The 16328-nt window shown below is 36.8% G+C and overlaps 1 protein-coding gene across 5 annotated transcripts in view; it reads right to left on the bottom strand.

Moving 5' to 3' along the window:
• Positions 1-16117, bottom strand: part of RNF111 (ring finger protein 111) — an 80989-nt gene extending 64872 nt beyond the window's left edge. For 4 of the 5 annotated variants that reach the window (XM_082647946.1, XM_082647947.1, XM_082647948.1 and 1 more), the window contains exons 1-2: positions 15810-16117; positions 14847-14893 (exon numbers count right to left, since the gene is read on the bottom strand). In XM_082647946.1, coding sequence (XP_082504072.1) covers positions 14847-14893; positions 15810-15818 — 56 coding nt within the window. In that variant the 5' untranslated portion in view covers positions 15819-16117. The remainder of the gene's footprint in view (positions 1-14846; positions 14894-15809) is intronic. The other variant, XM_082647950.1, reaches the window with a different exon arrangement.
• Between the last annotated feature and the right edge of the window lie 211 nt (positions 16118-16328).

Raw genomic sequence — 16328 nt, 5'->3', positions numbered from 1 at the left:
GCCTTCAAAGCAATAATTAAGGTTAAATGAGGTCATATGAGTGGGCCCTAATCCAATCTGACTGGTGTCCTTTATAAAAAGAGGAAATCTGGACACTCAGAGAGACACAGAGAAAAGACCATGTGAGTATACAACAGGAAGGCGGCCATCTGCAAACCAAGGAGAGAGGCCTCAGGAGAAACCAAACCTGCCCACAACTTGTTCTTGGACTCTTGTCTCCAGAACTGTGATGAAATAGATTTTTGTTGTTTAAGTCACCCAGCATGTGGTATTTTGTTATGGAAGCCCTAGCAAACAAATATACCATGCAATGAATACTTCCTAAGTGCTAGACTGTCCCAAATATTGCAAGTACAAAGATGAATAAGACGCAGACCTGTCCTTAAGAAGTTACAGACCAGCAGGTAGAGAAACCTATCAGTAGATAGTTAAAATACAGTATCATGAAAGAGGTATGCACTGAAACAAACCAGAGTAGAACTTAATTCAATTCTGAAGGGGAAGCTGTACCAAGGAAGGTTTTCCAGGAAGAATAAAAGGAAAAATAGTGAAATGGGAAGAAACGAGACTTGATTACCCTATTTCCATGGCAGACGTTCTCTAAATGAACCACATATTTAATGATGAAGTACACCTACAAAATTTTAAAAACCAGTGATCTGAAAGACAACATATGATCTTCTGAGAGACAACATATAATCTTCAAATATGCCATTCCACTTCAAACAACTAATTGTCTAGAACTTACTGTTAAGAAGAAAAGGAGAAAGTAAGATAACTTCTTGGGATACTTTTCAGCATATGAAAGAACAGACTAAGGTCCACAGAATTCCAAGATTTCCCCCAGAATTTGTTTTAATTTAGTATGAGATGGAGGAATCTACTTCACAACAACTAAAGCCCTATGTTCTCCCTTCATTTCCACCCTTAACACTAAGCTCGCTCCCTACCACTCTAATCAGGCAGCACAGTCTCAACTTCACTACCTTCCAATAGGTAGAGAAGAATTGTAAGCTACAATACACTTAGAAGTTAAAACAGAATAAAGAGCAATCCCAAAACTTGTCTGGAATATACAAATAATCAGCAACATAAAATGAGCTGTATAATTAAAAATTAGCCTACAACGTGCATTCCAAAATCTGTTTTTAGCCATGATTTCACATGAGGGCATAAATGGAATGTTCACCATAGTCTCAAGTGACACAAAGCTGAAAAAGGATTACATATAAACTGAATGACAAAATCAAGACCTGAAAATAAAAGCTTAGAATGAGATGAGCAAAGTCATTTAAAAACAAAAACTTTAATTAATATAAAGAACAACTAAGTTTACCTTATATTCAGATTAAAAACATAGGGGAGGAATTTTTTAATGTTTTTCACTGAATAATTTGCCTAAAGTCAATAACTGGGTAATATTCAGAGATATTCAGTTACAAATGCTCCAAGTTCTAATTTTGGTCTAGTTCTACAAAAAGAATATATGATATAACCATCTTTTTTTTAGCCTCAAATATCTAAGTTTTCTGGTCTGAATTTATCAAATTTAAAAGACATTTTCATAAATCATCACCATCTGGTCACTTCTGTGAAAGTGGAATGGAAAAAAGTGAGTTCTACCAGCATCTTCCTCATAAAGACACTCACCTTCACAAGGATTGATCTCTAGCCACCACCCCAAAATTTGAACAAAGAAATCCTCCCCAAACTACTAACATGTAAAAGTAAAATGTATGAAAATAATAACACAAAGCACAGAAGGGGAGCAAAGAATAGACTGTTGTTTCTTACATTATACATGAAATAGTCTATTATTCCTTGAAGGCAGACTGTGAAAAGTTAAATATGCATAGTGTAAACCCAAAGAGACCATCAAAGATAAAAAATAAAACAAGTAGGTATAGCTAATAAGCCCATAGTGGAAGTAAAATGTAATGCAAAAAAACAAAACACAAAAACTAAAAAAAACTCAAGACTAAAGGGGACAAGAGAAGGGGGGAAAAAGGAACAGAGAATAAATAGGACAAATAGAAAACAAATAGCAAGATTACATTAAAGCCCAACTGTAACAAAACAGGGTGCTATTGGCATACAGATAGACTGGAAAGTCCAGAAATAGCCTCACACATATCATCAAATGATTTTCAACAACAGTGCCAAGATAATAGGGAAGGAGTAAGTCTTTTCAACAAATGGTGGTAGAACAACTAGTGAGCTGTCTGGGAAAAATCTCAACCCCTACCTTACACCAGATACAAAACGTAACTCGAAACAGATCACAGACTTAAACCCAAAAGCTAAAACTTCAAAAAGAAATGAACAGAAAATTTATGTGATCACACCATGGGCAAAGATTTCATAGAAAACAAAAAGGACTAAACATTTTTTTTTAACTGATAAACTAGACTTTATAAAAATAAAAGCCTTCTATTCTTCAGAGATACCATTAAGAAAACAAAAAGGCAAGATAGCAAGCATAGAACAGAGAACATTATATACATATATATAATTTACATGTATATACAAATACACACCCAATCTGAATCCAGAATATATGTAAAACTCTCACATCTTAATAAGACAACCTCCCAAAAAACAGGCAAATAATTTTTAACATTTTTCTAAACATATACAAATGGCCAGTAAGTACATGAAAAAATGCTCAATATTTTCAGTTATCAGGGAAATGCAAACTAAAACCACAGTGAGATACAACTGTATACCCAATAAAAGGCTAAAAGACTAAAAAGACCAAAACCACCAAATGTTAAGGATGTGGCACAACTGGAACTCCACATACAACTCTTAGGAGCTGCTAGTACAGTCACACATTCATCTAACCTATGATCCAGTAATTCCACACCTAGGTTGGAAAATACAGGTATACAAAAAGATTTGTATGTGAATGTTCAAAGCTTTACTCATAAGAACCCAAAACTGGGAAAAACAAATCTCCAACAAGTGAAAAGATAAACAAATTATGACATATAGGTACAATGGGATACCAAACAGTAACAAGAACAACAGCAAAGAAGGAACTACTGATACAAGTAACATTACAGATGACTCTCAAAAACATCCTGCTAAGGGAAGGAAATCAGATATGAAACATCTATCTATATTGATTCCATTTATATGAAGTTCTAGATCAGGCAAATTTAGTCTAAGATGAAAAAAAGTCAAAACAGTGGTTGTGTTCTACAAAGGATAGGGGGAAACAATTGAACAGGAGGCACATGAGGGAACTTTTCCGAGGTGATGGTGATGTTCTACCTCTTCATAAGGATTTGGGTTACACAAATGTATACATCTGGCAAAACTTAAATGGTACACTTAAGATTTGTGCATTTCACTGTATGTAATTTTACTTCAAAAACAAAGAACTGTAAACAAGTATCCAACTCTAGTTAATGACATGGAAGCTGAATTTGTTTAGGGGTAAAATGCACTGATGTCTGCAACAATTTGCAATACAAAACCAAACAAACAAAACACCACACACACCAATAAACTTGGCTGATGAATGGTTAGAGGAATGGATAGATGGAATGATATGTGATAAGGCAAAAAAGCAAATTGGTAACTGTAGAATCTAGGTGATAGGGAAATGGGTGCTTGCTGTACAATTCTTTCAACTTTTATATATTTGCAAATTTTCACAAAAAAATGCTAGACAGAAAATATTTGATGAGCAGAAGAAGCCAGACACAAAACAGTAATATTACATGATTTGTATGTATATGAGGTTCTACAACAAACAAAACTAATCCACGATGTCAAAAATCAGATCAGTGGTTGCCCGGGACAGGAGATACGGATGACTTATTGCAAAGGAGCAAGAAAGAACTTTCTAGGGTGATGGAATGTTTTATGTCCTGATTGGGGTGTTGGTTACATGGATGTATATATTTGCCAAAACTCACTCAACTGTACAGTAAAATGTGTGCCTTTTATAAATTATACTTCAATAGATTTTTAAAATCTTCACTACAGAAAATCTAGAATACACAGAAAAAGCACAGAAAAATTAAGTCCCTCTTAATCACACCATCCAAATAAAATATCACCATCCTTCCCTCTCTTTTGACAAAGGCCATGCCCAGTGGAGATAAGAAAACAGCTTACTGTTCTCATTAAAGGTATTACAGAAATTCAGATTAAGCCCCTGAATTTTGGAATTCCTTTCTCATGTGACTCGAAACCTAATGAACTTTAAATCCCTTCAACTCCATCATTGCTGTGAGTCTTCATCAAGTTACTAACCATGCTGTGCCTAAATTTCCTCATCTGAAAAATGGAAATATTTACCTCAAAAGGTTGTTATAAATTTTTAAGCAAAATAATGTATGCACATACTGGCTTTTATTACTGTTTTTAAAGCTAAATAGTCAACTAGCTTTTAGAAATCATCTTGGCAAAAAAGTCCACAATCTGCCCCCATGAATTTTTCCTTTTTTTTTTGTTTTTGGCAGGCCTTCAGTTCTGTAGGTACACCCACCTCAAGTTAGTCTTATTCAAGAGAACCTCAAATTCCTCTTGCAGATCAGACCAAAACCCTGAGTTGTTAAAGCCCCAAAGTAAAGGTTGGGGTAACAAAATAAAACAGAAAACTAGATTAGAAAAGATGGCAGCTACTTTGAGAATGTAAGATCTAATATGCTGAGCACAAGTGTCCAAGGGAACAATTTCTCCCTGAATGAAGTCCAAGTGTACTTAGATAAAAGTTGGTTTTGCTCTACGTACGTGATCTAGGTCAAAATATGTAACCTGGGGAATATTAATTAATAGTATGTTCTAAAGAATGAGAAAAAGAGTCATAAGAGAAAAACCAGGAAGAGTTACTGACACTTTAATGACTGAAGGTAAAGGCTGAAAACTGGATAGGGGAACACCTCTGGATAGAGAGCACACTAATATAAATTCAACTATATGAAGAAAAAAAAATAATTTAAACCATGTAGATTATGCCTGCTATTCTGCTCAATGAGTGAATGCCCAAAATGAACACAAAAAGGTAATATTTTACTACTTTCTAGTTGGCCTTACTTCCCATGTGCTTCTCATGATATGAGTATCTTGCTGTGCTGTCAGATTCTAATGTTTAGAGCCATTTATTTTTCCCATAACATGGACCACAAACATAGCCTACAACTTCATCTAGTGTTTAACAATGAAACGTGATTTGTTCCAACACTGAAGGAAAAATAGGATGTGTTGGACTTTCAGAGACTGTATATCTATATATTTTATGGGCAACTTTAGGGATTTCCAAGGTTATTTGGACCAAATGACATTTTTGTCTTCCTTGAACCTGTGTATTCAGACAGCAAGTGAAAATCTTTGTGGCAAAAAGCAAAAACAGCAAGCTATTAAACAATCCCAGGGTACTGGTTTGGGGAAACCAAGGATTTATTATCCAGTATACTAATGTCAGCTACTTTACTCAATAAACCTATTTTAGTTTTTTGATACCAGACACTGCTCAAGGTAATAATTTAAAAGATAGTTAAGATGCTACCCTGTTCCAAGAATTTCATATTCTAGATAAATATAGTAATCCTAACCTTAATGTGGATTCCTATACATGTCTAGCCTACAAACATTTACTCATATACTTTTTGGGTAATCTTCAGAACTTTGGTTTCAGTATACATAAACTGTGACTTCTTCTTGTTGGGGAAGAAAGTGGCAACTGAAAAAGAGGCAACTGAGGGTTAGTGAAGATGATAGGAGAGAAAAGAAGAAAATCTTTTAAACTGAAACTTGTTCAAGATAAAGGAAGATGACTGAAAAGTAAGTCGAGGCATTAGAACTGCTACCCAGAACTGCCATCTATGAGGAAAAATATTCACTCACACTGGAATAAAATGGATAAATGCAAGTGTAGGAAGAAGGTTTCAGAAAAGATCTATTCAGTTCTAGCAGGATAATTACAAGTCAGGTTATCCAAACATTTTCTATCCCAAGCATCTGAAATCAGATCAGGATCTGGAAACAACACCCAGGTAACAGAAATGAATTTTACAGTAGTTTATTAACATTTTAGAAGATACAATATCACTGATAATACATTAGCTACCATTTATTTATGTATTGTGGTCATTCAATAAATACTTATTGAGAGCCCATTACAAGCTGGGCACCATTCTAGATACTGGAATCAGCAGTGAACAGAACACAGAAAGTCTCTCATGGAAACTGCATGCAAATGAGGACAAACAAGACACGAGTAGACAAACAATCAAGATAATTTTAGAAATATGTGCTCTTAAGGAAATAAAACAAATGGTAAAGGTTAACCATCAACAGTCTCCTCGCTAAGAAACTAAAGACACGAATCATGAGAAGGAACCAGCCACCAATCAACCAAGCCACGCAGTTCTGGAAGAACACCATTCCTAGCAGGCGGAAACAGTAAGGAAAGACCATGTAGCAGGAACAGGCCTAACACGTACAAAGAACAGAAAGAAGGGGAGTGGGAAGAAAAGGAGATGGCACACAATAAGCATTTTTTTGTTTTTGTTTTGTTTTGTTTTGTTTGCGGTACGCGGGCCTCTCACTGTTGTGGCATCTCCCGTTGCGGAGCACAGGCTCCGGACGCGCAAGCTCAGCGGCCATGGTTCACGGGCCCAGCCGCTCCGCGGCATGTGGGATCTTCCCGGACCGGGGCACGAACCCGTGTCCCCTGCATCGGCAGGCGGACTCTCAACCACTGCGCCACCAGGGAAGCCCAGCATTTTTTAAAAACTATGTGCACGGGCACACACACACACACACACAGAGGAACTAACAGCAAGTACAAAACAGCAACAAAATCCAATCATCTGACTTCACAAACAATTCCAAAAAGAGAACAGAGGAAAAAATGACTAAGTAGTTATCAAAGCTACAAAGAACATTTCGTAAAAATGAAGGACATAAACCCTTTCTACCTTTGTCCTAAGAGACCACCATTTTCTCCTCCACTCCACTCCAGCCGCAACAGCTTCTTGGCTGATTCCTCTGCCGGCCAAGCATACTATTGCTATTTAATCTGCTCGGAATGCTTGTCCCCAGGATATCCATAAGGCTCTCCTACCTGCTTCATTTGGGTCTGTGCTTAAATGTTTCCTTATCCTTGAGACCATCCCTGACCACCTTATACTTAAAAAGCTAACCCTACCCCCATCTTCTTTTCCCAGCCCAGTTATTTCCATAATCACCATCTGTAAAATTTACTTGTTTTCCCACTAAGGCCAAGATTTGATTTTCATCACTACTGTGTTGAACACATAGTTGGCATTCAGTAAATATATGCTGAATTGTTATTTAAAATATGCAACATACGAGACCATGGAGTTAAAGAAACCCAGAGACCTTTATCAATTAATTGACTGTGAATCGGTATAAAGAATAACAAAGCCTCTCTTAAAACATTTATATTCTTACAGTAAAAGGTTAAACTGATATTTATATAATAAAAGAGTAAATATGAAGTATGTTTTTGAAAAACAAAACAAAATAAAATAATCTAAAATTGTGATACAACTATATTGGGAGAAACGGTAAAGAGAGAAGTGTGAACTCCTTTTCCATAAGCAGTCAAAAAGTAATGCTTAAAACTGCTTAACCCTCTGGATTTAACCAGCTGTAGCATCAGTTTTTAAACTTTTTGACTTGTGAACCCCTTTTCACTCTTAAAAAATAATTGAGGAACTCAAAGGGCTTTTATTATGTGGGTTGTATGTACTGGTAATAATATTATAGAGGAAAGCTGGTAAATGCTTTAAAATTTTTTATTTAAAATCAGCAAAGGTAAATCCACTCCATGCTAATAAGTAACATTTATGAATGTATTTTTCCAAAAAGATTAGTAAGAGTGGCACTGCTGTACATTTTTGCAAATTTCTTTAATAGAGAAACCCGATTTCTTATATCTGCTCCTGTAGTCAATCTAAAATGAAAATCCAGCTTCACACCAATATGTGGTTGATAAAAGAAGGAATATTTTTAATAACCTTTTCAGATAAGTGTGGATATTATTCTTCTTTGATATTAAGCCAAAACTTAACAAGCGTAATTCTGTAAAGGTTAGTTGCAAGGTGGACTCTGAAACCATATCAATGAAACTTTCCAGACCATTTCATTTAAAATCTATTGATCAAAAAAAAAAAATCTATTGATCTATCTTGCACTTAAGTAGGCCCTTATACCCACAGCATGATTCTGTTAATATCATGCATTGATCTTTTGAAAAAAGTTGGTCCACCGAGTTATGCACATCTTCCAAACAATGACACATTTCATTATAACACAGCAAATTAAAAAAAAAATCACATTTGTTAATATCACCAACAATTTCATCAGCAAGGTCCTGAGATGTTGCCAAGATCACAGTGGCAGATATGTTTTCCAAAATTCTAATTTCTGCTTGAAAGCCTTAATTTTATCCTGGCAATAAATTCTGTTGGTTGTTTTCCCTAAAGTGACAGGCTCACTTCATTTATTTTTGAGAAAATATGTACAAATACCCAAGTTTAAGTAACTACAGTTTGTCATTCTTTCAAGTAAAAATAGTGTTCCATGAAAAAAGCAACTAGTTTGCTAGTTGGGCTCGCAACTCAATCACACAAATATTTTTCTTCAAGACAAGCATCATACTTTGGTATGCAGCAGAAGTGTCGTATAACATTCTTTTCATTTTGTCACATGAAATATTAAAAAAAATGTACTCAAGGATCAAGATTAATAAAATTAACAAGCTTTACTGCTTCATGGAGGATATTCTTAAATGAAACCAGGTTTTTTTCCCCAACCATTAATGTACAGTGATGAAGAATATGACTATTAGTACAATTTTTGCCACTGTCTTGATATGCACTGCAGGGCCAGTAGTTTTACCCATCACTGTGTTTGCACCATCAGTGCAAATGTCAACATAGTTAAGTAACAAAGAAGAAGTTAGTATTATTATGAAATAGTTTCAAACCAACAGATAACTTGAAACATTTGAAGACCCCCCCTCAAGACTCCACAGACCACAGAGAACCACTGCTCTGGAGATACATATAAACTAAGAAGAGGGAATATGTCTCCGGGGAAAAGAACTGGGTGGTGGGAAGACAGGGATGGCAAGAAGACTTATCTTTCCCTGTATGCCCTTTGTACCCTGTGAATTTAGTATCCTTTGTATTGATATGTATTTTATCTTAAAAATTAAATAATTATTTAAAAAACAAAAAATGTAAACTGACATCTAAAGTGGCTAAGTAGATATATAAGCATATTATTTAGAAATATGAAGGTAAATACCAAAAGAAAAAAAAATTTTAAGAGCTGAAAGTGTTCCCACTTAGGAAGTGGAACTAGGAGATTAGGAGGGGTTGCAGAGGGGACTGCTGTTTTTTTCACTATAAGCCATTTGGAACTAATTTTTAAACCATGTACAGACGTTAATTGGTTCAAAAATAAAAATCATTCAAAATACTGCCAGGAAAAATACTTAAAAGTTAAGTTTAAAAGACAAATAAAGCAAATACCGATGCAAAGGTGAGACAATGGCTGTGAAACATACCAAGATGTAACAGTAACTGCCTGGAATAATGTGCCTTTGAGTTCCCACTCTTATATGAAATATCATTCTATATTACAATAAAAACATTTTCATTTAAAAAGCTAGTTAAAAAGCAACAATTTCCTCAAACCAAAATGTCTGATGACTCAGTTAAAAACAGTTAAGTAGGGACTTCCCTGGTGGCGCACTGGTTAAGAATCGCCTGCCAATGCAGGGGACACAGGTTTGAGCCCTGGTCCAGGAGGACTTACTTGCGGAGCAACTAAGCCCGTGCGCCACAACTACTGAGCCTGCGCTCTAGAGCCCACAAGCCACAACTACTGAGCCTGCACTCTAGAGCCTGCAAGCCACAACTACGGAGCCCAAGTGCCACAAGTACTGAAGCCCGCGCACCTAGAGCCTGTGCGCCTAGAGCCCGTGCTCTAAAACAAAGAGAAGCCACCGCAAAGAGAAACCCGTGCACCGCAACGAACAGTAGCCCCCCGTTCGCCGCAACTAGAGAAAGCCCGCGGGCAACAATGAAGACCCAATGCAGCCAAAAATAAAAAAAATATATAAAAAAAACAACAGTTAAGTATATAAAACTTAAGTCATTTTTTAACAGTTAAGTGGTTAAACCCTTCCCACACACATATACATACACAGACACACACACAAGGTAACATAAAATAAAATAACCCTTTTTCTTCTTTTATTTCATTTGATCACGATTAAGATCAAATTAGAACTTACGTATTTGAAAAAGAAAAGAATAAAATAATTGCTTTACGGTAAATATAATTGCTAAATCTTATGTAATTACTTCATAAACAAAATCTTCAGAGAAATACAAACCCATTATCAAAGTCTAATTTAAATTTAGTTTCTCAAAAGATGTCCTGATCCAGAAAAGAAGAGATTATTTCTATATATAAATAGATAACTCAAAAGCAAATTGGATTCCCCACTGTAAGGACCCAGGGCTCCTTGGAGAATGGCTGATTCCAGGACTGAGATGTGCAAAAAGAGAGGAAATACTCCAAAAAAATTATGAGAGTATGTCAAAAAGACACAGAATCCAGGGTAGAAAGGCTCCCACTGGACAAACCTGGGACAATCTGAGCATCAAAATAAATAAAGGCAATAATGGAGTATAACCCATTGAGTAAGACAGGAAGTACATAAGTCCATATTGATAACAGATAGATAAAAGGATGCTTCTGCCCTAAAACAGAACGCCTATTGACATAAAGAAACGGAGTCAGAAAATAACCATTTTGCAACCATCAATATAAACATCAGCACAGGCAAGAATCATCAATGGATGTTAAATCCAGGAGGGAAATTTGATGAAAATACAGATCTGATTAGAAGCAGGATATATGCTCTATCTCAAAGTTATCCCCACAGACTGCTTATTAGGTGAGAGGGGAAAAAATAATTATACGTTCCTGTGAAGAAACCAGACAACACCGTGACCAGGTAACTAAAAATTAACATCACCAATGAGGGGCAGACCGATAACAGGTACTTCAATATCATACCCTGAGAAAGATACAAAATCCCCCGCTGGGGATGCATAACCTGAATCTAATTACGAGGAAACATCAGACAAATCCAAATTGAGAATACTCTATGAAATATATAGCCTGTATTCTTCAAAAATGTCAATACAATGAAAGAGAAAGGCTAAGATACTGTTCCAGATGAAAGGAGACTGAAGAGATATGACAACTAAATGCAATTTGCAATCCTGGCCTGGATCCTATGGGGAAAATGCTACAAAGGAACAAATGCTATTACTGGGACAAACTGACAAACCTGGAATAGGGGCTATAGATTAGATAGATTAGATAATATAGTATTATCAATGTTAGATTTCCTGAATCTGGTAACTGTACTGTGATAATGCAAAAGAATACAATACACAGTGAATATTTAGAGACTTGGGCATAATACATTCAATTTACTTTGAAGTGACTCAGAAGAGAGCATTAAAGCAAATACAACAAAATTTTAAAAACTGGCAAATCTGACTAGAGGATATTGAAGAGTTCTCAGTACCATTTTTTAAACTTTAAGTTTGAAATTATTTCAAAATAAAAAATTTAAATAAAGGCAAACTGGGATGTCAAAAGGTGGTAAAGTAAAAAGGTGATTTATTCCGATGCCCTATAGAACATATGAATAAGGGAAATGAATACAACAGTGACTCAGACTGGCACACAGCTGCATACAGAACTTCCTAAACTCTCAATTCTCTAGAAAAAGAAAAAAACAATTTTTCTTTGGCCACACCATGCAGCATGCAGGATCTCAGGTCCCCAACCAGGGATTGAACCTGTGCCCCCTGCATTGGGAGCACAGAGTCTTAACCACTGGACCGCCAGGGATGTCCCAAGAAAAATATTTGTTTAGTAACCACATAAACACTAAGATGCTGATCCTGTGTACCCTCAGGAAAACACAGAAATCTATGATTTCATGTTAACACAGTCCACACTGAGGGTCTCTCTCTTCATCCAGCAAACCATAAGCTCCTGATAGGCAGGCCTTAAGGTCCTGCTCTTTGTTTTAACTCAAGCACTGACACAGTGCCTGAAATACAGTACTCATATTTGTTGACTAAATGATGAATGTTTAGAAAGAGGAACAAAAGTCTACATTTTATCAAAACTGGGAGGAAGAGAAAAAAAAGGAGAAGACATCTAAATAGGGTATAAATTATTTTAAATGCACTTTAAAGTAAGAACATTTTCAAACCTCACAAAAAGAGAACAATATTATTACTACACATATACCTATCACTCCAACACAACAATTATCAGGATTATTCCACACTTGCTTCATCTAACTCATCTCTCCCATCCTTTCTTTGCTCGGAAGTATTTTTAAACGAATACCAAACAAATTTCTCTTCCTCATTCTTCAGTCTCCATCTCTAAAAATGGGCATTTTCTTACATAAACATAATGCCATTAGCATCCCTCACAAAACTAACAATAATTCCTTGAAATCATCTAATACCTATCCACATTCAAATTTCCTCCAAAGTGCTTCAAAAATTACTTTCTACAGTTGGTTTGAGTCAGGATTTAAACAATGTCAACACATTACATTTGGTTACTACACATAAATATTTTTAACCTTCCTTTTACAATTGTCTATCAGTAATTATGAAAAAGACTAACAGACAAACCAAACAATTAATTCACAATTGTAGATTCTCCAGAATCAAACCCAATCTAATGTATTTACCGTTTGCTTTGTCTGCAGCACTCTTCCTCCAGATTGCCACTATGGCTGACTCTTTTTAATCACTGATCGCAAATCAAGTATTAGCTCTAAAAAGAGGCCCTTTCTAACCTCTCAATGCACAGTAGAGCCCCACTTTCATTCATTCTCCATTACATGCCCCTATTTTCTTCATGGCACTTACCACTACATAAAGCTATTCTGTTTATTGTTTCCCCTAATAAAATATCCACTGCATGAAGGCACAGTGCCTCTTCACTGAAGGCCAAGAATAATGCCAAGAACATGAGACAATCAATAAATACTTGCAGAATGATTAAATAGTAATGCAGTACCTCTATCTAAAATGTAAGCTCAGTTTAGTATTTGTTTTTAAACATTTGTAGCTCACTCACTGCTCACGCCATGGTAATAAACTGAGTACCTGCAGAAACTTGGGCCAGCTGTTACCAAAACACTATGGGATGCAGCAAAGAAAGAACAGAGATGTAAGGCATTCAAATGCATTTCTGGAAATTCACTGAACAATGATTATGGGTTTCTGAAAGCAAATTACTCAGGATGATTTAAAGAGCATTACCAGGAGTAAAAGTTTCATTTTTTAGTATCATATGAGAGCTAATCATGAGTAATATCTACAATGGGACAGAAGCATTATCTAGAACAACAAACATGGCTCAATCATTTGTTTTGTTTCGTTTTTTTCCCCCTGTCTCTAATATATACATACCATGAAGGAATTAATACTCTCAGTATAGCATTTCTTTCTGGGGACTGGATCATGATGAATACGATTAATACCAAAAACACCTAACTAGAAATGCAAACCATTAAAATTGGGACCTAGAGAAAACTAGAGTTACCTATCCCACACTTCTCATTTAACAGTTGAGAGAGATCTGAAGCCCCGGATGGATAATCATCCACAAAGTCACAGATCTAATGAATAGCAAGCAAAGCTAGATTTAAAATCCAGATCTCCTGTCTCTAGCCCTACACTCTTTATGTATAATAATGTCACCCATAGAATGTTAATGTCAAGTTATAACATACTTTACCATCATTTTTAGTACTGTCACTTTTTTTTTTTCCTATTGAAATCCTAGCCACCAGGGGAAATGTCAAAACAAGGGCACATATAATTACGCTCTAAGTAAAGCATGTTACAGAAACCCCTCTTTGACAAAATAATACAAGAAGCATCTAAAAAATTTAATTGGTTTGATTCAATGAGGTTTTTATTCCACATTTTAAATTTTAAAGTGAAAATAACTATTTAGGAGTATCTGCTGACTATTCCTTTGCTTTAGATGAGTAAATTGCTGATCTCTTATCTTAAAGATCAGTATAGCTATTTTTCAATTATCTGTAGAAATAGAGTACTGAAGTGAAATTTGTCACGGTATAACCTCCACTGCAATGCATTTTTCACCAAAATGAAATTATTTTTACTATATCTTTTGTCAAAAACCAACTCTAGTGAAAGAATTAATATGCAAGTGACCAAGAGACACCAAACAAAAGGGAAAAAGTGACAGAAGGATCCATACACACAAGATACAGCTTCCCTGATGTACAAGGAGAAACTCTAATCTTCCTAGTTTCCCTACAATATTGTTCAGACCAATTCATAAATACCCTCACCAGTTCTTAGAATACTCCTCTGAATTGCAGAGGCAAACAAATGCACAGGAGAGAGATGTCATTTGTCCAAGGTTAAATGACAAGAAATGGACAAAAGTAAAATAATTCAAGGCTTAAAAAAAAAACAATTTAAGATCCTTTTCAGAGTGAAAGGGTTTCTTTCTCACCCTACCTGTTTTGTCTCACAAACACGACCAAACACTACTGTTTTGTATGAAAAAATAACCTGGTTCACATTGACATGAAAATTTTTACTAAAAAACATATAGTAATGAAATATCAAAATGTAGATTTTTCACCCTAATAAAACCAAGTAAAACCAGTATTATAAAACTTCTATGTAATACCTTAATCACATACTAACATTTGAAAGCAATGACACAAAAAACAAAAATGGGAAAGGAAATGGAACCTTAGCTTATCTTTTCCCCAGTCTGTTCTTTTTGGTTGAAGAGGTCCCTAAAACAAGAAAATTAAACATAAAACACCAAATGAAATAAAGTTTGGATTAAGTCAGGTTCAAAAAGCTTTATGAACTATAAAATGAAGTCTATGTCAGCTGGCATTTTACCACCCCAGCGAGTTCTAAATTCATACTGCACATAAACCAAGAAACAGGAAAGCATGCAATACAATGGAATCACCCCACACTACAAACATGAACAAATTAAATGGATACCCTATACTTCCTGGCATTTTTTAAACGTTAAAACTTAGACGTGCGTTAAGAACTTATCTGTAAAGATCTACTATAACCTATGTAAGAACTATGGTGACAAACCTCTATTTCTGCAGCATAGAACAAATATTTCCAACTACAACATTGTTACTGACTCTGATAAATTCTCTAAAAACAGTAACAAAAATATCAAGCTTCTTTTTTAATGACCAACCAGCCAACTCTATACAAAAATCTGACGGGTCTGTATCTCAGCTGTTCTGCGGTCTACGTTTCCTTGACCACAGAAGAAGGCAACTCCCTAACCGTCAGGGCTGACTTAGCGCCCTCCAACACCCCGGGTGCGGGTTACCTTCATCACTCCATTGTCAAATCGCACTCCCACGCCTCAGTCCTCAGCCCCCATCCTAAGACTCTAGAGAGAGTCGAAAAAGGGAAAGAAATCCCTTCACCCACAGCCCCTTACTGAGGGGGGTGGGTGTGTCTGTAGACAAATGCTTTGCTCAAACACAATTAAATCTTCTGCGGAGACCCAGACCCTAAGTCACTACGGAGCCAGCAATAACCGGCCGGTCGCCGACCCCAGCCTTCCGCGGCCGCAGCCCTTCCTCTTTCTCCCCTCCAGCCCGGCCCCTCCCCCGTTGCGCGCACGCGCGGCCTCCAATCGATCCCCTCCCCCCCCCCCGCCCTCCTCACCTTAATCATTAGCAACCCTCTTCCCAGGCTCCGGGAATCACTGGCCCAGGAAGGAAGACAGGAGATGTAAGGGGGGAAGAGGATGCGTCGAGAGTCAGTGATCCGCGCCTCGGATGTTGGCCTAATAGGCCCCTACAGTCAAGAGCAGCGTCTGTCACCGCCACCAAAACTGTACGAGCGGCAGCGCCTGGATCGGCCCAGCTGACCCGGCTTGGGTTCAGAATGCCTAATTTGGTCCCACGGGAACTCCTTTCCCGAAGCTGCGAGCGTTTCTATGCTGCGCAGACCGATCACCTCGCCACCGTCGCCGCCACTGCCGCTGCTCTCCGGCCGCCGCCGCCTAACCAATCCCTCCTCTACCGAGCGAGCACGACACTGGGGCCTTTACGACAGTTCGCAAAGTGAGAGCGCAGTAGCCTTCTCGCCTCCATTAACATCTGTTTGTTTCTGCGCTTGCTCAGATTCTCGTTTCTCACCGTGCCGCCCCCTCTTCCCCGAACCTTCCCCTTCGAACTCGCT

Source organism: Grampus griseus, assembly GCF_964374135.1.
Source record: "Grampus griseus genome assembly, chromosome: 2".
Taxonomy (NCBI): domain Eukaryota; kingdom Metazoa; phylum Chordata; class Mammalia; order Artiodactyla; family Delphinidae; genus Grampus; species Grampus griseus.
Note: the sequence above shows the minus strand (reverse complement) of the source record. Positions and strands in the feature narration are given on the sequence as shown.